This window comes from Rhopalosiphum maidis, chromosome 2, assembly GCF_003676215.2.
Source record: "Rhopalosiphum maidis isolate BTI-1 chromosome 2, ASM367621v3, whole genome shotgun sequence".
In the NCBI taxonomy this organism is placed as follows: domain Eukaryota; kingdom Metazoa; phylum Arthropoda; class Insecta; order Hemiptera; family Aphididae; genus Rhopalosiphum; species Rhopalosiphum maidis.
Window position 1 is genome coordinate 92,728,939 of NC_040878.1, and position 22,581 is coordinate 92,751,519.

At 27.7% G+C, this 22,581-nt stretch overlaps 3 protein-coding genes across 3 annotated transcripts; 1 reads left to right on the top strand and 2 right to left on the bottom strand.

Annotated features, from left to right (window-relative positions):
* The first annotated feature begins 7,101 nt into the window (after window positions 1–7,101).
* Window positions 7,102–10,933, top strand: LOC113554454. The gene is made up of 5 exons (XM_026958323.1): window positions 7,102–7,502; window positions 9,477–9,571; window positions 9,642–9,846; window positions 9,913–10,307; window positions 10,378–10,933. The coding sequence occupies exons 3-5, from the start codon at window positions 9,783–9,785 to the stop codon at window positions 10,759–10,761; spliced, it is 843 nt and encodes a 280-aa protein (XP_026814124.1). The 5' UTR covers window positions 7,102–7,502; window positions 9,477–9,571; window positions 9,642–9,782; the 3' UTR covers window positions 10,762–10,933.
* Window positions 10,934–13,233: 2,300 nt separating this feature from the next.
* On the bottom strand, window positions 13,234–17,195 carry LOC113555207 (juxtaposed with another zinc finger protein 1-like). Its single transcript, XM_026959591.1, has 5 exons — window positions 16,663–17,195; window positions 14,399–14,587; window positions 14,204–14,315; window positions 14,012–14,140; window positions 13,234–13,936 (listed from the first exon to the last, which is right to left on the bottom strand). Exons 1-5 carry the CDS (start codon window positions 16,760–16,762, stop codon window positions 13,645–13,647), a joined length of 822 nt encoding a protein of 273 aa, XP_026815392.1. The 5' UTR covers window positions 16,763–17,195; the 3' UTR covers window positions 13,234–13,644.
* A 2,666-nt stretch (window positions 17,196–19,861) lies between these two features.
* Window positions 19,862–21,160, bottom strand: LOC113555208 (THAP domain-containing protein 2-like). Its single transcript, XM_026959592.1, has 4 exons — window positions 20,833–21,160; window positions 20,502–20,737; window positions 20,284–20,403; window positions 19,862–20,213 (listed from the first exon to the last, which is right to left on the bottom strand). Exons 1-4 carry the CDS (start codon window positions 20,904–20,906, stop codon window positions 20,041–20,043), a joined length of 603 nt encoding a protein of 200 aa, XP_026815393.1. The 5' UTR covers window positions 20,907–21,160; the 3' UTR covers window positions 19,862–20,040.
* Between the last annotated feature and the right edge of the window lie 1,421 nt (window positions 21,161–22,581).

Here is a 22,581-nt window from a genome sequence, read left to right on the forward strand (position 1 = left end):
ATATTAAAAATTATATAAACACGACTTTGTTTACAACATTTAAAGTTTAAATTTTAATAACATTTGTCAAATCATGAAAATTTGGAAATAATTTTGACTTAAATATTTTTAAAATATTAAATTGCTATACATAAGACTTGAAATTTTAATACATACAAAGTTTCTCATAAATATTTTATTCTGATATAAAAATATTATATAATTAGAATTTTTTTAAAATTTTTTTAGAACTTTAAAACATTTAACATATTTATATATTATATTTTATATCAGAATGATATTTCTAAACATTTAAATTTATTTTATGCCATTATAATACACATTAACACAACGAACCTGAACACATTTTACATTTATCTAAGGCAATGGTTCTTAACGTGGGCGATATCGCCCCCTTCGGGGAATTTCGGTCTCTCCGGAGAGTAATGATTTTGAAGAGGGCGTTGGGGAGGGGATGAGCTTTTTCAAACTCGGAGATTAAAAATAATACAACTTTTCAATATTATATAACAACACTACAAATAATTGAATGTGAAATCAGAATAGTTGTAATTGAATACGCTATATAATGTCATATGGCATGTTATCTAATCGAATTTTACGTGTCAATAGGAAACGTCTTGTTTATAATAACGAATGAATAACTGATGAATAAATAAATTTATATATACATATATATATTTATAAGAAGAAAATTTGTTTTTGCATGAGGAGGGCGTTAGCAGTTAGTTATTACGATAAAGGGGCGCTGAACCAAAAAAGGTTAAAAAACCACTAACCTAAGGTAACTAAGGTAAGTTGGTATATTAACTAAAACGTTATTAATAATAATAGTAATAATAATATATGATATAAATATAGGTAGCTTAAATTACTTCTATGATAATTAATAACTAAATATTAATAATAAAAAAATACAACGTTTTCGGCAAAAATTAATTCTTTTTACCTACATTACTTTTAATATAGTAAATAAATAAAATAAATTATTACTATATATACTATGGAAATTAAAAATATAAATATTTTAGGTAATACTATAAAATATACTTAGTAATATAGACAATTTGCATCAGAATAATTTTATATATGCAAATAAATGATTAATGAATTTAAATTTAATTCATACATTACGGTGACTTACTCAATAGTCAATAAAAAGGTATATACACTTTTAAACTTTACAAAAAAGTGGCTAAGTACCTACTTTTTTCCTTTTTTCAACCTTAACATTAATAATTTTGTATTTGTACGTCAATTTTTTACAGTTTAATTAACATACCAAGGGCTATGTTTTAAAACTTGATTTTTGCAAAAAATTTAAATTTGCTATTATAATTAGTAAATGTTTTTTTATGACTTGCCTATTAAAAGATTTAAAATTATAAATAAATAATATTATACTAAATAACAATACTCAAAATAAATCACGAACCGTCATTATTGTTTAAAAAAATTATATTTTATACTTTATTACTTATATAGCCCGCTACAGTGCAGCACACAAGAGAGGTCTAAGTTAGCAGCTACTACCTCTAAGTTTCTTAGCTTTAAAGTGTAATGGTACTTTCAAATGATATTCAAATTGACACAGATACTGTAATTAATACATTTGCCAATAACAACAGCATATTAAAAAAAAAGCATTATAAGCATTATTGTACTAATTTCCATTTATTTTAGTTTTTGAAAGCGATTTGGCGAATGGGTGGGTGGTATATTTGCCATTGGACGTGCTACCACCTTTATTTATTTGAGTGTGTGCCACTGGCTCGTTATAGATAATAAATAATATCGTACCTTATGAAGACTATATGTTTAGATATCATATGTATATATGTTAAATATATAACTATATAAGGTGATTCTTTTATTGTATAAGTGTATAACATTCATGTATTTATCAAAAACTATTTTAATTTAAATGAACTAAATAGTAAACTAACATTTTTCGCGCTACCTATCCTCGTACTACTACATTCCGCTCTCCAAAACTTTAAATACTTATAACTTATAAAAAATACTTGTCCAAATTTCGATTTTCATGTAACGAAATACTTCAGAAAATATTCTATTTCAACTATAAATTATATAAAAGAAATATTTTCAAAAATGTTAAAGTTTTTGAAATCATAAGTAGTTAAAGAAGTTTATGACAAAAGAATCACCTGATATATTTATATGAGTATTTTAAGAGCCATTATGTCAATACAGAATATTCCACTGCACTGGTAATTATTCTTGGAATTATCTTACTAATTATATAGCTATTATTTTTATCGTTAACATTTAATACCTGTGTGACTCGTAATATAGTCCAAAAGACACATCAAAATTACTATAATATATTATATTCACTTTGAGATAAAATAAAAAAGTTATACCTACATCATAAATAGTAATATAAACATAACTATTATTATTTAATCATTTTATATATATATATATATATACATGTGTGTAGGTATGTATGTTTATATTTGTATATATACATATACCAAGATTGCTTTCAAAAAATACACCGAGTTGGTGCTTAAATACCATAATTAAAATTATTTAATGAGACCAAAGTAAAAAACTAACTAAATACTACATATCAACTCATATATTGTTTAGTATAATTAAACAACTAACAAGCAAAACGCATTACCTATTTATAGTTTAAGACTTTAAAATAATTAAATTGATACCTACTTTATAATATGTACCAATGCAATAATCAATACAGACCGACAAAGACATACGTGCCGTATAAGGATGTTTTGTCGTGTCATGTCGCTGTGAATTTGTCTAAATCTGTTAATGATACAATGTGAATATAAAAACAATATCTAACCCACAATATTCGTGTATGTTAATTTGTTTTCTGATGTCACAGTGTGTCCACAGCTAGCATACCTATTACCTATATATTTAACGATATTGCATATTCAAACTTTTTTATGTAGGTAACTATACATTTTTATAAAAAAAATGCATTTAAAGATGCTTATTGGGTTTGTTAATAATTTAATAATACAACTATACATAGGTACCTATTGATAAATATTAAATAATATAACTTATTCTAATAATATTAATACTTTAAATAACAAAATAACACAATTACAATAACAATACATTTATTAAAATATTATTTTCTGTAAAGTGATTCTTCTGTGGAACAAAAAGTTTGTTTAAATTTATCTCGATTTTTGAACGTATGTTTGGGGGTGCACGGCCTCCTTTTTGAGGGATGATTTTAGGTTAAATTTTTAAAACATTTTGACTTTTTTTAAGTTATTAATAGACAATTGAAATTTTTGATAATTCTAAGTTTTTTTTTGAAATGCCTATAAAAAAAATTTGGCATTCAAAAAATTCTTTAAAATTTAATACAAAGCTTATTATAAGTTATACATATCGTAGTAAAAAAAAAAAAAAAACGTTAGTCATAATTTTTGTTTATAAGCGTTTAAAGTTCAAATGTTTATAAAATATGTCAAAACCGAGAAAATTTGTAAGGAATTTTGAAGTTGAAAATTCATAAAATTGTTATGGTTTATACCTAAGGTTAAAAAGACCAATACAAGGTTTTCATAACTTTTTCTTCGAAAAAATTCTAGTTTCAACATAGATACAATTTTATGAGCGTACCTATTACATTTAATTTTTTATGAAATCACATAAAATAACGATATATAATTTAAATATAGGTAATAATATAATATTATATCCTAGACTGATCAATCATCTCCGTTCAGAATCGTTTTTCGTATATTAATCATTGTATGTATCAACATTCAACATGTATTGCATTCAAATTTAACCTACTCTCCATCTCTACTATACAGCAAAGCGATACTCACTTGCTTATCCTTTTTAATTTTGAGTACATATAATTCTTACTTCTTATTAGATTTATTTTTAATCATTTGAAATATATTTTATGATATACAAATTGATTAAAAAATGTAGATGCTTAAGATTTCTAATCTTATGGCTTATGCACATTTGCACATTGCCAATTTGTCATTAGAGGGAATTGATTCCCTAAATAAATTATGTGTAGTCTGGTAAGTGATTTTGTTCTTGATTTTCAAAAAAAAAAAACATTAAACTAAAATTTAGTCATAAAAAAATATTTGAAAAATTTGTCTTTGTTTTCTTCTATAGTTATTTACATAAGTTTGCTTATTCTCCTTCTATTTTTCTTTTATTTTAAATCTCGTGGACCCATATTAACTGTTTTTTTATTTGTTTTTATAGCAATTTTAATTTAATGAACTTCTTAATCATCTAATAATAAATCAACTATATAGCCATATCAGGAATGGAAAATTTTTTATACATTGTAAAAAACACAACCTCTCTATAGCAAAAACGTACGGGAAATGATTATTTCATAAATTATTTTATGGAGCCAAATTTAGTTATACATATATAGTAACATTCATAACGAGTCTGATATTATTGGTCTAATGTGAATTCATAGTGTCTTTCCTGTGTCATATGTCATGTAGTAACTGACGTATTGAATCGTACTATAGTTTGCATCGGACTTGATTATATAAACGTATATATTATAATTATCAATTCCTAATATACTAAATTATATTATGAATATTATGATATATCTACAAAATAATAACCCGCAGGCCGCAATATAGGTACGTCTTTTATTTCTTCATCAACATCCATGTAGATATACCCAAGTTAATTAAAAAATATGTATGTTACTTCAACGAATTCGATATTTATTGAACTTTTTAAATGCATGTTAATAAAAACTAAATATGTATCATTATGGGTTTGGTCAGGGATCGGCAACCTTTTGAGACAACAGAGCTAAAAGTTACAATTTACATAGATAATTTTCCAATTTTTAAAGAACCACTAAAAATGTTCATCTCAATGTTTATTATTTTAGTATTTGCTTATAAATAAATGATTTTCAATTTAAAATAATCAATTTTATACACGAAATAATATTATTATGAATAATTTATTATCAATCGTTTATCGCTAATATAGCTTATATATTAATATAAAAATATGGGTTTCCTGTATGTAATTGTACACTTTTAATTTTAGTTGATTACGATGGCCTGTGCAGCAGGTATTTCATATTATTAAAAGCAACAAAAATATAATGTAAAATAATATATTTTTTTTATTTAACAAAATATACAGGTAGGTATATATTTTTTTTGATAATAAAATAATTATTTTTGTGTACGGACCTAGAGTGCCGCAACTTAAGATCGAAAGAGCCGTATGCGAGTCGTAGGTTGCCGACCCCTGGATTAGGTGCATTTTTTATTTTTTGATAGGTATAGGTTACATTCTTAGTTATAATCATGCATATATACACAACTATGCTTTATGCTTTATTAGTTATTTATAAATGAATAATTTATTATATTTAGGTATAGACGTATAGTATAGATATGGTTAATTTATAAATATTTGTGCTATTATAAATATATAATGAATAATGAAACAAATGTTTATACTTTATACTTTTATTACATATTAAAAAACAAAAAAATATTCATTTTAATTATATTATATTAATACGTTAGGTACGTTTTATTAATTTATGACATTGACATTTTTAAATTAATTATATAAATTAGGTACCTATACTTATAATTTTAATGGGCGTTGCCCATTTGAGCCAAATTTACCAGTGAAAATATTTACAATATCGAATATTCATTTTAAAATTTTGAAGACAGGACATATACATTATAATAATTTATTTTTACAAAACTATAAATTTTAAGGTTACCTTTATTACCACGTAGACAGATTGAAAACAATTTAGGTAATTACATATCGAATATTATTTTTAAAAATGCGTATTACTGACTATGATTTGAAAAAAATTCATTTCCATTTTAATAGTTCATTTTTGTTCAAGGCTGAATCATAACATTTTGAACATCTCTACATTTTTATTCAACATGGACTGGAATAGTAAATATTCATTAGTTAAGATTAAGTTATTTGGAAGAATATTCTAAACTTTTATAATTTCATATACTTCTTAAAAAAGTCTGACCACTTCTCATAAAAAATTCTATATTATTCCAAGATTTATAAAAATAATAATACGAACGGTATAAGTAAATCGATTGTCTCAATGGGCAAGTCGTAAGTGAGAATACATTGGGTACGTCCTACTTTTAATTTATTCATGCAAAAATGTAAATTACAATTTTTCAATATATCTTTATACATACCTAGTTTGAAACTAAACACTATAGGTATAGTTATATTAGATATATAATATACAATTGTATACTTAAAATATAATTTGATGGTCTGAATACAAAATATTTTTCTTGAAGTGCTACAAAAAAGAAAAAACTAAACAAATATTTTGACTAGTCTGTTTTTTCTCTTTCTAGTACGTAAAGTTAGTCTCTAAGAGTTAGGTATCTCGTACAGTCGGGCGGCCTCGGGCCTATCTGCCTATCTAACGGAACCTATACGAATAATAGCCAATAAGCGGTAGCTATAATCATTAGTTAATAGTTGATAAGTGCCCAGTGGCTAACTAAACTATAGTTGGTAACTATATTATATAATGCCTGTCCTTGAGAATCCTTGATTGGAATTTCATTCACGTGCGAATGAGGTTCTGTTTGGAGGTTATGTGTTAAAAATTTATATTATTATATATAATATTATAATATAGGCACATTATAATATTATGTTACCTACGCTGACCTCGCTCAAGTCCGAGTGAAAGCTGGTGAAACGTCTATAAAAAAACGAATACGCGGCAATTCGTTTCTCGATACACGACACGTCGATATGTTAGGTATATATTATAATAAGTAATAACAGTATTATGTCGTCAAACTTGGATCGCGTATAAGTATATGAGAATTAAAGAATATATATACAAGCAAGTATGGGTAGGTAGAGGTATGTAACCGTTAACGGTGGGCGCCGCGCCGGCGGCAAGCTTCGATGAACATGCACAGTGTTTCAACTTTTCAGTTTTCGGGCTGGTAGGCAGGCGGATAGCGGTGGTACGTAATTATTACGTGTTGCCCGAACTGGCCACCGGAGATTGTCGTCGGTGGGGCGATGCGACAAACTGTCGTGTCGGCGACCGCGGTTGGCGGTTAATGACGTCATAGTGTATCATTGACCAATGGCACATCGCGACTTCAGGTGAGCACATCGTTCCCGTGAAATTCCTCTGGCGCTGTCGTATACTCATACGCCGAAGCACGAACCCGCGCCCGATCATTCACAAACCTGAAACCACAGTACTTTGCCGACCGACCGCTTGTAGTTGTGCCATCAACTTTCGTCATTCCCGTCATTTTTTCATACCCACGTTGAACGAGAGAAATCGCAAACGCCAAACGGTCTTCCGAGGAAATTCCAGCGGTGTACCACAACGACGTACGTTTTTATTTCCAAAGAATAATTTTTCGTAAATTCCCCCCTCCACGCTTCCGACGTTCACCGATTTGCGTCGCAATTTGCATGCACATCTGGTAAGTTTTTTTGTTTTCATAGATATATAGCTATATTACTTATGTAATTACATTATTATTCACCCTTTTTGTTTTGGTGATGTATTTAATATTCTCTGTTGAATAGGGACTTATTTATATTATTTGGATTGTAGTTGCATATACATTTGTTATGAATGTTATGATATATTCGTAGATTCGATATTTTAACCCATAGGACTAATATAGAGAACTATTAAAATGATTTAAATTCCACTCCACTGCTCACCCTTTGCCTTTTCAAAATTTCATTTGTTACACAACACTACTTGGACAGTGTGTATTATTTACAATCATTGTTCCTTACCAGAACTAGGTATAATCAAACATGTTTTTAACAAATCTATTGAGATTATGGATAATAATTAACTGTAAAACAATCAAATATATAAAATTTTTATTTAAATGTGATTGATATAATATGATTTTGGTGTAATGATTTTTAGTAGGTAGGCCTTTAAAAACTGGTAAATTATTGAGAATGTGTGTAGATACTGCGTTAAAAACTAAGTGACATTAAATAACCTTGAAATTATTTTCAAGGCCAAATAGAATTTTAAAAATTATATACCTAGTATACTATTATTATGAATTATAATTATACATAGTATTTGTAGACGAGGTTGTTATGTAATATTTCCATGTTAGATTCACAAAATATATATATTAAGTGGTATTTCTTTGTTTAAGATAATAAAATTAATTTTAATACCTTTTTATAAATGTAATTTAGTTAATTTTTGCTGTTATTAAACTAAAAAAAATCATTTTTTGCTACTGGCTTTTAAATTATTAAGTATGTATTGTATTAAACTACTAAACCAATCGGCAATTACTATCCTTTCAATTTCATACAATTATTTTTTCACGTTATCCTTTAGTCCTTATACTCAAATTATGTACTTTAAAATGAAAAGATTTCTAGGCATCAATTTATCAGCTAAACGATGGAAGGCATAGTTGTGCATGTTGTATGTAAAGGCCTAATATTTATGATACCTATTATTGTGTTGTCAAAAAATGTTAGCACTCCTCTATTTTATTTGCTATGCCAAAGTGCACATAAATTGTATGAAGAAACAATTTACCTATGTATTTGTTTATATTAATACAATTAGCCATTAAAATTCTCAAACTTAATTTTAGTATATATCTATATGTTGTTTAATTTAAATAGTTTATTTTATTTTCCTATCCACAAGGCTATAAAACGTTACCATAGTTTAATTAGTTATAAAATAAACTTGACCTATTTACAATTTTGTAATTTTTTAATAATAACGAAATACTTATGATATATTGTTTAATTGGATTCAGTAAATAATAATTTTATTATTTTTTTAATAAAAATGTTAAAGGATACCACACTTCATGTGTTTTTTCTGTTTATACAACAGACAATTTTCATTCAGTAGAGCTGGTTTTGTATTATTAGTTTTACAATAATTGTAGTGTATTGACCTATTATCAAACTTAAAGATGGAACGTTATCTGTTATCTCCTAGATTTTTTAGGATATTTTAATTATTAAGCTAGATGAGAATTTTTATATTTTAGTATTTTCCATACTAAAGGATGGTTTAAAAATTAGTATGTCGTAAAACACTGCATAGAGATAACAAATAATGTTCTCATCTAAATTTAATCATAGGTCACCTTAACATTGAAACTTTCAACACAAAATTATTTCTTTTAAAAGCACATTTTTTATGTTGTATCTATGTTTTGTAAGATGGGTATGACATGTAAGTATCTTAAGTCCTCTTAGTAGGATGTGTTGTCTCTGTCTTATACACGCATAACATAGTTAAAAACTGTTTTTGACAACTTTACTCCCTTTATATTTTAATCAAAATAACCAAAATTATAAATCCCATTGGGAAGAACTTAATTTAAAAGTAAATGTATTTTGATATACTTTAGATATTATTAATTAATTTACATTTTTGTTAACAGGTGAGCCCTGAATTACTGTCTCCTGTAAAAGGGAGGTATTACTGTTGTGAATCGAAAGCACCATTACTTTTGTAAGCACCAAAGCGAATCCAAAAGTAAGTACCATTTTATGAAATAGATTTTACCTATGTTTTATGTATTACTAAATTATATTGTTTTATCTAGACCAAGCCATCATGTTCTACTGCATCCAAAACTGTGTTATCTTCATGTCCTGCCGAGAAAACCGGCACCCCAAACGTGAACATTCAATCGCTCCAGCCATTAACACATCAAACGGTCTTGGAGACCAGTTCAAGTTCACTAATGTACGATGCACCCACCAAAATGGAGGGCTTAGTGGATGAATTTTTAAATATGTGTGCAAACGGTAACAGTTTATTATTATACATAAAGTTGTAATGTGTTGCTTAACTTTTTGTATATTTCTTTACAGAAAAAAATAAATGCGATAGACAAGCACCCGGGATTATAAATTCAAATAACAGCACTAATGACATAACTATGTACAGAGAAGACGAGCCGTATTTAGACATGTTTCAAATGGATGCGCCTGCTTTATTGGAGCCATTTTCAACACCTCAAAATGTTTTCACAATCGATGACGAATTTCAAAAGATAAACAAACCAGAGATAGAACTAATTATACCTATAGAAGATGCAGCTTTTAAACAACCAATATCTATGAGAAAAAACTCTACCCTCAAATTAGATGTTGGGCTACAACAAATTCAGTCAACTAGTTACGGTGATATTTTAAACACGCCAGAAGTTGTAAAAACGCTGACTGAACAAGAATCTGCTTTTAATCTTTTAGCTTATGTTTTTGATGTAAGTTTTGATCATATCTACTAGTTGATTCAGTTTTTATATATGATTGTTGTTATTTTATTTTTTTTAGGAAAAAAAAACTGACAATTTGGCTGAAGTACCTACACCCAAAGATGTAACAACTGTATCACCAACCTCTCAGTGGACTCGAAAACGTCGTAGTAGTAATTCATCAGCTTCAATACAGACAGACGATGATGACTATCCTAAGCACAGAAAGCCTAATGAAGATTACCATTCATCTGATGACAAGTATCGACAATTGAGGGATCGCAATAACGAAGCATCTCGTAAGTCAAGAGCTACAAGAAAAGCCAGAGAAAATGAGTTAAATGGCAGTGCTAGTCAATTGGAAGCCACCAACAGAAGGTTGGCTATCAAAGCTGAAGAACTGGAGAAAATGGTCAACAATATGAGACAAGCTTTATTAAAAATTATGACGAAGAAAAAATAAATAATATAAAATTATTAAAAAAAAAAAATCATGTACTAACCTCATCATCAAATTACACTGAAAAAATAATCTCAGGCTTGTAATAGAGATTTATTTTACATGTTATAATCTATGTGCTTATTTTGTAAACATTTCATTGCAACAAATAATAATAAATAATTCCATGAAAGTATATAAGATAACGATTAAGTTTTGAGTTAAAATAGTATTAATAATTATATTAATTTATGTTTTACATTTTGAATCTAAATGTAGTTTTTTATTCAATATCTTAGAGCTAGTAATATATAATTCTAATTTTGGATCACGGTACATAATGCATTTATTATTATTATTATTATTTCATAATAATAATTATTATAACTTGTATTCAGTGGCATGTAGAACAATTTTCAAACCTGAGGCAAACTACTATTTGACACCACCTATGTACCCATAGCTTTTTATCTACAATTTGTGTTTGGTTTTTTTACTAAACAGTATAAACATATTATAAAAAACTTTTTAACATACTAAATCCATTACCCCGTACTTTCCTACTTTGATTTTAAAGTAATTGCTTCAACAAAACCTACTTCAACACGCTACTGTATGTATTTATTAAGGACTGATATTAAAAATGTTAGTATTAATTATTAAATTTATTATAGAAAGTGTACATTAGTACAAATCTATTAATAAAGTACTTAACATAACCTTATTCTACCATGACTTTAATTACTAATGTTGTTTATCATAGTTACTACTAAAACGTTTGTATAATTTCAATTTTTCATTGATGTAGAGGATTGGTTATAACTAAGGCTCTAAAAGTATTCTATAGTGCTATAGTTATAATATGTTAAGAATTGACTTCTGAGTTTTTGACAAATTAAATTAAACTATAGAGGTTAGAAAAAATCTTGGATAGTGGACAAAACTTGTTTTACTACTATATGATTTTTATCACTAATTAATGATTAATTTTAATTAGTTCAATGATAACAGGTTAGTACTAAGATAAATGGTATTTGTGAAAAAAGTTCTCAGGAAAATATGTATCCAATTATTCAATCGTTGATGTAATGATGTTAATCCAATGTATGGTATTATGAAGATGATTACATAATGATGAACTTTTAGTAAACTTCCAAAGGCCTGATATAGTCAAGAAGAAGTGTGTGGGCCATGTCAACAATTAGTTACAAAATAGTAGGTCACTTCAATAATTGTACTAATAATTTCAAATTCAAATAAAATTTATCTTTGAGAAACACGCCTTAAGAGTTAAAGTAACTAATTAGTATCTGTTAATTAACCATAACATGAAATAATAATAGCTAATCAAATTGAATTATGGTCTGTTGCATTATTTTTTTTATAATTATTTGCAACAATTTTTTTCCATTATTATAATGATATTTAAAATATATTTAATAATTTAAGACTTTAATAGGCGTTATATCTGCATGTGTTGTCTCTATCTTAACATATATACAATATGGATTATTGCTCAGCAGAATTAATTTTGTATTGTTAGCTTTATTATTAGAGTAAATTTATAAATCATTAAGTTTAAAGGTAAGAATATTATCTAGGAAATGTCCTTTGCTTTTATTGTTATTATCATTTTAAAGTGAGATGAATATTTTACATAGCTATAACTGTTATAACTTAATTTAAACTGATAATGTCAATAAAAGTATATGACATGTCTTAGATAATATTCTTACCTTTAAGTTTGTTAATATGTAAATTGAGTATTGACTCCAATATTAAAGCTAGCAACATAATATGTGTTCTACTGAATACAAATTTGCTATGATGTACATTAATAAGATAAAGACTGAATAGAATAATGATGTTATAAAGTTATTAACGTATAATTGATTACAGTAGTATGGTAGTTATGAATAATTTAATTTAGTAAAAATAATCTCTTTTATGTTTAATATTTTAATTTGAAAATTTAAAGGTACAGCATTCATTTTTTATAGATATTTTTCGTATTCTATTACTCTATAAAAAAAAATGTTAATAATAGATACTACCAATAAAATATTTGTCAGAGTTCTAATATCAAAATAATTTTTTTATTTATAGATTATGGTAATAGGTAATGTAAATTTTAATTTATCACATGTAATGAAATATTTCATATTTATTCCTATTAATATTATGAAAATTTAAGGATAATAAGGTTATTTTTTAGACTAACTAGTAAAAACAAGAGACTTCAAAAACGAGACTCTGTTTATATTTATAATGTTTAAATAATAACATTTGAATTTTAAATTTATTGAACATTGAGTTATGCAATACATGCAGAAATTCAACAATTTGTAAAGAAACCATTTGACATACATCAATTATTAATGTGAACACAATCAACTTACAGGAGACAAATAGAGATAGATTCCCTGATAAATCACCAGCATACATTATCTGTATTTTCAATTATAAAATCAAATAATATTGTAATAAGTAAGCAAATTTAAAATAACAATTTATTAATTTTTTTATTTATTTTAAATATATAACTTTATTGTTAACAATATTTGACTCTTTTAATAGCAATCAAGTCTTTAAGGTAACATACACTATACACAGCTCGACATAAAACATAATAAACAAATGCACAAGCTTTAAAGCTTTAGTCCTAGACATCCAACTACATAAAACTGTACTAAACATGTTTCCTGAATACTTGAACATTCGTTTTTATATATTTATTTTATAACAAACAATGTTTGTGTAAGTATAATAAACTAAAATAATAACTTCAAATTAAAAAAAAAAAAATCAAGCGACAAAAGACATTAAATATGACGACTGACTTTTGGAACTCCAGGTAATTTTTACTATATAGGAATACGGTTTTCATAAACTTCCCCTGCATTAATATTATGATTCAACAATGGGAGGTTCAATGTTGGACGGAGGAGGTTTAGTGATGACTAAAGTTTTAGGCGGTAGATTTGCGTCCGCAGTGGTGCGTGGCACATGTTTTAACGTGACCGCACGTATGGGCACAGTATCTGGCGAAAGTGGTGTTGCAGGTACCTGAATAGTTTCACCATTATGCATTGTTAGCCATGTCATCTTGGTACCAGCATGCATACCATTTGCATGTGATTTGAGTCCTTGAATAGACACGTAACTTTTTCCACAGTGACATTTGTATTTCTTATGAACTCTAGAACAATTTACATAATATTGTAAGCATTTTTTTTTTTCAAAACAGAATTTAGTAATTATTAACACAACTCACTTGCCATTTGTATGTCCATTTTTAACGTGATATTTTATTCCATTAACGTTTTTATACCTTTTAGTACAACCTGGAATTGGACAAGCAAATGGTCGTATTGGCTGCTCAATTTTAACTTTCTGTTGTGAACTAAAAACAAACACTTTTAATAACAACAGATCAATTGCTATCAATTATTTTATTATGTCTTACTTGGGACCATTTTTATGAGCATCATCGATTGCATCTGATGTAGTAGACCAAGAGTCACTGCTGTCACCAATATGATCAAGGTTTTCAGTTTCTCCTTTATCAGATTCATAACCTAAAAAGAGTATAAAATTAAATAATTCCATGTTATGTTATACACATAACATATTATCGTTTTTTTTTTTTTTTTTTAATTACCAGTTCGTGATGGTCGATGAAATATGTTGGGTGCTGGTGGTAAAATACTGGTTTTGGGCTGAATGACAGGTTCTGCTGGTTCGATGTCGGTTTTGTGTACATTCTCGCTGAAAAACCGCATAACACAACTGAGCGGCAAGCATTGTTGTTCAGTGCGATCAATCAGCTCAATCGGTTTAGGATCAGTATCTATTATGTGTTAAATCCAAATGAGTATTATACAAATCTAAACATCCGAAATATTAATAACACATTAGTAGATATTATAGTTGATTGTGTTATTATTAAACTTGAAATATTTAGTGTATTTAACTCCCAATTAACACTGTCACAACAATGTAATAAAATATAAATAATCTCTATCCCTATAGTAATTATTATTTTTTGTATAATTTATATTAAAAAATTCATTGATGTCATTGATCATAATGCTTAGTAAATATTCATATTTTTAAAGGTCCTAATATCATTTCAAACATTTAACAATTATAATTAACCTAACCTTATGTTTATTATCTGCAATCCATAAAAAATATCATAATAAACCAATTAAATCCTCAAATGGTTACATATCCTCTATAAACTATTGCTTGTAAATACAAATGTTCAGTTTGATTTAACAAATAATTATTACTGAATCATAGGTGATAGAAGGGAAGCAAGACAGGGCATTTGCCCTGCTCTAGATATAAAATACATTTTTGAAAATGTTAATATCATTATTATTTAAGTAAACGTTTAATTAATATTTTGACTTGAGTATAATTTTTTTTCTTTAATACACTTTTTGGTGTTTGATTTTAATATGCCTTACCCTGATGAATTTTCTGTGGGCACCTATGCATTAAATTTAAAGATGGATAGTACATAAGGTATAAGTTAAAAAGAGTATATAATATTTTAAGTTAACATTTTGATTAAGATGTATTAACATTGATTTTCACATTATTATTATATTATGATTTATTTAAAATATCCTAGATTGTCTATGGGTTATTGTTTCTAGTATAATAATGTGATTAACATAAGTGCAATATCAGAGTTCAATTTCAAAATAGATTGTACACCTAAATAATATGATAATTAAAAAAATACATTTCATTTTAAGACAATATAAAATTATTTAATATCTAACATCCTTAATATAAATATTCCATTTAAGTTGATCATCAGAATATAGCCCTATAAATAGATCTTATTTAATAAAGTTAGTTATTGCAGTTAACATTTATTAGGCAGTCAAAAATAACAAAGAAATAATATTAATTCCTATAAAAAAAAAAAAATAGGTAGTTTCATTATTGCTTTGACAGTTTTTAATGATCATCATTAATATAATACATATTATTTAAAGGACAATATAACTAATAGAAAGAAAAAATTGAAAATTTATTATAGGCTAAGAATCTTATACAATTTACTATAAAACGATTATTGTTTGTAAAAACATTCAGTTATAATCATATGATTATCATATAAATATTTCTTCTTTAATATATATTTAATAATTTAAAGCTAGTTAAAAAGAATATATCTAGATTAATATAAAGCCAAAATTAATTTATGGTGTTAATTTACTAGGGTTTACTTTAATTAGACTAATTAAATTATGGTGAAAATTATTTTGGAAATATGTAGTTTGTATAACATATTACTACATCTGAAAGATTATAAACTACAATGAAGTAAACAGCTATCAATAAATATAAAGTTTAAATTAACAGAACTATCAGTTTAATTGCATCTGATAATTTCAATTAAGAAATGGCCTTCAAAAATTAATTATTTCTAATAATTTGTCTGTAAATATATGTTTGAAATTATCTTTCAAAGGAGTAGTAAATTTATTAAAGGATTTGTTAAAATCCATCATAAGGGCCATCAGACAGAAACTTATATTTTGGGCTACATACTGAAAAAGAGTATAAGGAACAATAAAAACTAGGGCCTCGTCCAAGTTGAAAAAAATCTCGTTGTACACTGGGGATAGGGGGGATATAGAATTTTTATTTTTTCAAAGGGCGGGGAAGGATCTAAATTTAAATCTACATACAATTGGGTCACATAGGTCGACGGTGCATCGGTGGTCTAAGCGCGGTCCTCGGTACCGAAAGGTCATCGCGTCGATCGGAGATCGGGAGGGAAAGGAAAACGGGCATAGAGGTGAAAAATAATATAATAAAAAGGTCGGCGGCGTAGGAACACGTTCGCCGCGTCGACCCATACGAGGGCGAAACGTGTTGAAAATGTTTTTGTTTTTTTACCTATGTGTTTGTCTTCGATGTGCTGGATGAGATCGTAAAGGTTTTTGAAGCACAGACCGCAGTTGTTGAATTTACATTCATTTAACAGGAATACGGCCATTTATATCCAGCAGCTGAACGAAAGTCACAAGGGTCTCTGGGTGTTAACAGAGCTGCGTGATTATCAGCTGATCGCGACTGGCCGACTGCACGCGCGGTCCCCCCGCCCACTAAAGAATCACGAACGGCAGCTGTTTTCCAATGTGGCCCAACCGAATAAAGTGTTAACGCCCGTACTGCCGAGCACTATGCAGCGGTCGTCGATCGTTCTCCGCGCCAAAGTTCTATTGAAGTCTATATTTGTACGATGAAATTGTATTTGCTGTTAGAAAATCGTTGCCGTTCGTACGGGTGGGTCGATGATCATCTGGGTTTGTGTATTATGGATCATTATCCATCAAACTTACTTTTCAAGACAAAAACCCAATATGGCGATAATTATTTGTTATATTCTTTTCGCGTTTACGAAAACCGTTCGCGGTTGAGATGTAGAACTACCGTAACCGCGGTGCCATTTCGCACTTTGGGTCTCACTGGTGGTCGTTATGACCTCAACCGATACACTGCTGATTGCTGAAACGAGTACCGCAACCGCTGTCCGCCTAGTCGGTGGGGACCACAGATATGTATAATAAACTAGATTGCTAACTGCTGCATCCTATCAATGTGTTTAGTTGAAGCAGACAGCAGCCATTTAATTCGAGGCCTATGGGCTTTATCACGGCCTTAGATTTGTTTGATAAGGAAGCCGATAAAAAAAATAAATAATTAAATTATAAAACAAATTTTTATTGCACGTTATTTTTCTTATTTAAACAAATTTTGTATCTAAATATCAATAACAATTTTTAACATAGTTTATTCAGATAGGTTAACAATTTTTACATGTTATAAAATAAAATGGTTTTACTGAGTTTCTGTCGTTTACTAGCAGTTTTCATAATCGAGGATGTTATTATTTTACTGTAAGAATATAATCTCACGTTAAGATAGGTTCTGGTTACTTTGTTTATAATATCGATTTTGTGAGGTCTTGCCAATAAATCTGTTGAATTCCAGCAAGCATCACATTTTGGAAATAGCGTGGTGTCTGTCGCCAGTGAGTTTTGGACATTTATCATAATTTTTAAATCCATATTTTTAATAAACATTTGTTTTTTATCCACCATAATGGTTTTAAATAATGTTTCTGTCAATTTAACAATTTTGTATACCCCATAAGAAGCATACTTCAAACCGCCTCTGTTTTTCATAATTGTAAAATATTTTGGTGTGGTATTATTTTGATAAACGTGATCATTTTCAATGTATGGATCTGTAATAGCTTCAATACAACCATCACATTTCAAAGTTGGGATTAGTTTTTTAACAATATATCCACTTATGTAATATAATATATTTTCAATAGTGATGCTATTAAAATCTAATTTATTGTACTGTTCTGCTAACAATGAAATATCAAATTCATTTTCTAAATTTTGTTCTGGTGCTTTATATTTCCATTTGATTGAAAAAAGAGAATCTTCATGAGGTGACATCAGTGTACAGTTTCCTGAGCTAAGTCTTATTGAAGTGTGCAATAAAGTACTTTTTAGAGCATGTTTGAATTGCAAACAGGTAGGATTATTATTATGACCCAATCGACCTCTCATAAATCCAAAAAAAATTTCTATTGCATCTTGGCTTAATTTGTATGTCAGAATAAATTTAAAATGTTGATTTATTAACAAATCCTTTGCTATAGCTATAGTAGATTTTATGGATGCAGCAAAACCTAATATGAATGTTTTTCTTTTACTTTTCCACAGATCTTGCCCAGTAGCTGTCTTCAGTGAATACAAATAGTCAATATTATTTTTCATTTTTGTTTCTAAGTATTGAATATTTTGTTTATTAATTGGTTGTTTAAAGCCTTTTGCATATGGGTTTCTGGAATTCAAGAAATCAAAAATCTCATCTACAACCCTGATGAATCTTATTGTTGCATCACAATTTTCAAAATCTTTTGAGGTCTTGGATAGAAATTGTAGAGAGTCTGCGACGGAACTGCTAAGTGTTTGAACTGCTAACTTTACCTTCATACTATTGCTTTTCCAATTTATATGTGAAGAGTTTATCTTGTTTGCCAATTTAAAGCCCATGTCGTTTTGCAGTTCAAATAATTTATGAATATATCTCCATTCAATAAGACTGTTGTTTGAATCTTTAAATACTCCTAGTGTTCCCAAAGCATTCCTAGCTAATTTAACATTATGGCATGCATCAGGTGTGAAATAAACATTAGCTTTAGTTGAAGTTATCGAAAAATCAGACTTGATAAAATCAAAAGGTTGGTCTAGATCACATCCTAGAGTTTTAAAAGTTGAAGAATTAGCATATGCTCCATCACAGGTGACTGCCACAACATTAATCCCAAATTTATCACATTGGGTAATAGCAATCCTAATTAATTGAGCTTGTACATTTGATTTAATTTTATCTACAAACCAATACCCAATTGGCCATTTCCATTTTTGTTTTAAGCTAGACAACATAAAAACTAAAACCTCCGTTGACTCTTTTTCACAGTCTTCAACTGTCAAACTATTACCATAGTCACAATAACCAACAAACCTTAAAAAATTTTAATTTATAAATTTATATCTAGTTATAATATATTCAACTATGAATAATATTTTCTAATAATACATACATATGACTAACTTTATCCCACTGAACTGATTTTTTAATACTCATGGAGTCTAATATCAAACAACAAAATTTGTCTTCTTTGGGAAATTTACCTATTTCTAATAGGACATCTTGTAAAATACCAGTTTCAGCATTTATATTTGATACCCAATTTCGTATAGCACTTGGATTAGGCAAAGAAATTGAAGTCCTTTAAATTACAATTTATTTTTCAAAATTACAATTTCTGTAACTCAAATATATAATTGTTTCAGTTATTGAGGATATATACCTACCTAACATAGTTATATGCTTTTGGAGAATAAAAATAAAGTGTAGTTGCAAACTTTTTTACTTCTTCGCTGTATCGCCTTGCAGTAGGAGCCACATTACCATTATTTATAATATCTTTTAAAAAAACCTCAGTAAAATTTTTTTCAATTATATTAGTAGTTTCTCTATCAGTACAGGATCCAATAGTAGACATCAATTGCTGATAAGAATAATTTTTATTAATAAAAATTACAATATAGTTTATTAATATATAAATATACAGTTAAGTTTCACTCATCCGGTAATCAGTCATCACTAATCACTAGAGGCATTTCACATATTATAATAACTTATTAAGTGTGTACTAAGACTAAGCCAATCTTTCTCAGTTAGCATTTACGTAAATACCTCAAGTGAATTTATTTTTGTGTTCTGCCTTCTAACCGTTTGTTGTAAAAGTTTAATTCGCTTTTTGAGGTTGGCTTTTTTTGGTGTATCAAACAATTTTTTTTTAAATTTTCTTTTAAGTGTTGGTGTATATGTAGGGGTATGAGGTGACTGGCTGGAATCTGCAACAAATTTAATACATGACAAAGCATTATTGTATATAAATTAAAATTGTTAACATATTTAACTTACTAGGTCCAATAAAAGTCAGATCGACAACTTCATAATTACACCCAGCATTTTCAACACCAGAATCAATAGGTAAATTAGGAGAAGTAGTTATTATATTAATTATATTTGATGAAGAAGAAACTGTAGATAAAAATGTAATTTACTTAATATAGGTAAGTAGTAGTAATAGGTAAGTAGTACAAATACAACATTGAATGTAAAGAAGAATTTAATTTTACCTGAAGAACTATAATTGTGATCAAATTTGTTGCTGCTTAAACATTTTATTGCTTTTTTGGAACAATCGAAATTGGATGGTATAGCTGTATTTTTTAATATAAGTTTTTCGGGGGCTTCAACAAATTCACTTTTATTAAAATGGAGACTGCATAAGCGTGAAAATTTTGTTGGAATGAAGTTATCTCTTTGGATAGAGTGCACCCATTTTTGTCTCCTTAACTCATCGATTGGAAATCTATAATTAAAAACAAAATATCAAACACATTATTAAAAGTGTATTTCAGTAGAGCTAATTATTTTTGATAACTTTTTTGTAAAGTATTTAGTTACCTAAATAATTTTGTAGTTGAACCAACAACCCCGTCCTTGCTACTGCATCCATCAGCACAGCACTTATATGGCATAATTGGAAAAATAGCATAAAAATATTAAGTCTCAAAACAATATACCTATTGCAAAAAACAGAACACAACAATACTGTCAACAGTGTCAACTACTCAGTTTTGAGTTTTCACAGTAGTACAGTACACAAGTCAACAGACAACAACAACAATTGATAAGGCAAAATCTACATCGGCCTCGATTAAAATGGCGGATAATAACTTCGCATATTATCATCAGTTAGCAATCTAGTTTATTATACATATCTGTGGTGGGGACTATGCGTGTACTGCAGCGGTAGCGGTCGAATTGAATATCTAGTACCTACTAATAATTTTGTTATTGCTATTTGTTAACACGCTTTCATAATTACATTATTTTAGTTTTGATATTCTTATACTGCGAGCTACGGATACATTAATGCTCATAATGCTGTACTTAACAGATTTATATACTATTTTTCCAATCGATATGCGATCACGAGTTTTCAAAACTTCTTTAATCGTTTAAGTGTATAACATAGTATAACCTTGGTAGTCAATTAAATTATTGAAAATTTCTATCATTAGTGACTAATAGTTATAGATATAGGCATATAGCATAGGTACCTATAATATCAATATCATCAAAGATACTAATGACAGTTTATACAAATAATTTAGGCCTATTTATTTATTTAGATCAAGGCTTACGACAATTTAATAGATACATTGATACATACGTGCATCGTGTGTTATGTGTTTAGTTTTATATCTTATCTAAATATAGGTATATGACGTTTCTAGCAACAAATGAACTGTGACCCGTTTTATTTCATTTTTATCGATTTATTTTATTACAAGCATATTCCTGAATATACAGTAGGTAACTATAAGTACTTATATATATATAACTATTGCAGTACAGGCGTACATCTATGTAGACCATTTATATATAGTACCTAATAATATTAGACGTGGCGTGGCGAACTATAAAAATTTTCCAAAGACAAATTACAAATACCCCATGTATCCATCCACAACTATTATTACAGTAGATGGGGGAGGGCTTCAAAAAAATCCTGTAAAGCATCTTTTAAATGTTAAAGTAATTAATGCTTAAACGCATTATAATATAATACAACTTATTATATTATTTCAGATCATTATTGACTACCCATTTAGTATATCATATCATTCATATCACATTTTCAACTAGGGACCCAACGACTACCACTCACCCCACTGTTCAAAAAAAATCTCAGAGGTAATTGCCTCTGAAGTTGTCGTTTCCCAAGCCACTGCTTAATATATTTACTAGGTGCAAATTAATTAATTAACAACCTGTCGAAAATCTGCGTTTGCATAATATATTATATTTAAAATTTTTAAATAAATATTATTTTAAGAATTAATAACAGACGAGTACCTATAACCTATATCATTAATAATTCACAAAAAGTAAATAATACCTCTATAAATACACCAATACATCTAACGTACCTACAATAATACATAAGATAATGTTTTTAGAATTAATTACCTAGCTCAATTTTTTGTATTTATTTTAAAAATTTTAAATTATAGCCATTACATCGGTTTTGATATGGTATTATTATAATTTTAAATAGTATTTAAAATTCTAATTAGAGTTATAACAAATTTTTATTGGGTTTTTAAAATTTTAAAATGTAAAATAGGTAATTATGTATTATAATGT

What these genes read in the sequence shown, in the direction of transcription:
- LOC113554454 (XM_026958323.1), top strand. Translation starts at nt 9,783, where the DNA reads ATGTACGATGCACCCACCAAAATGGAGGGCTTAGTGGATGAATTTTTA. An exon ending in TTTAAATATGTGTGCAAACG is followed by an intron (nt 9,847 to 9,912) that starts GTAACAGTTTAT and finishes ATTTCTTTACAG; the next exon opens with AAAAAAATAAATGCGATAGA. An exon ending in TTTTAGCTTATGTTTTTGAT is followed by an intron (nt 10,308 to 10,377) that starts GTAAGTTTTGAT and finishes TATTTTTTTTAG; the next exon opens with GAAAAAAAAACTGACAATTT.
- LOC113555208 (XM_026959592.1), bottom strand. Translation starts at nt 20,906, where the DNA reads ATGCCATATAAGTGCTGTGCTGATGGATGCAGTAGCAAGGACGGGGTT. An exon ending in TCAACTACAAAATTATTTAG is followed by an intron (nt 20,738 to 20,832) that starts GTAACTAAATAC and finishes TTTTAATTATAG; the next exon opens with ATTTCCAATCGATGAGTTAA. An exon ending in TCTGACTTTTATTGGACCTA is followed by an intron (nt 20,214 to 20,283) that starts GTAAGTTAAATA and finishes AATTTGTTGCAG; the next exon opens with ATTCCAGCCAGTCACCTCAT.
- LOC113555207 (XM_026959591.1), bottom strand. Translation starts at nt 16,762, where the DNA reads ATGGCCGTATTCCTGTTAAATGAATGTAAATTCAACAACTGCGGTCTG. An exon ending in CATCGAAGACAAACACATAG is followed by an intron (nt 14,588 to 16,662) that starts GTAAAAAAACAA and finishes AACACATAATAG; the next exon opens with ATACTGATCCTAAACCGATT. An exon ending in AATGGACATACAAATGGCAA is followed by an intron (nt 13,937 to 14,011) that starts GTGAGTTGTGTT and finishes AAATTGTTCTAG; the next exon opens with AGTTCATAAGAAATACAAAT.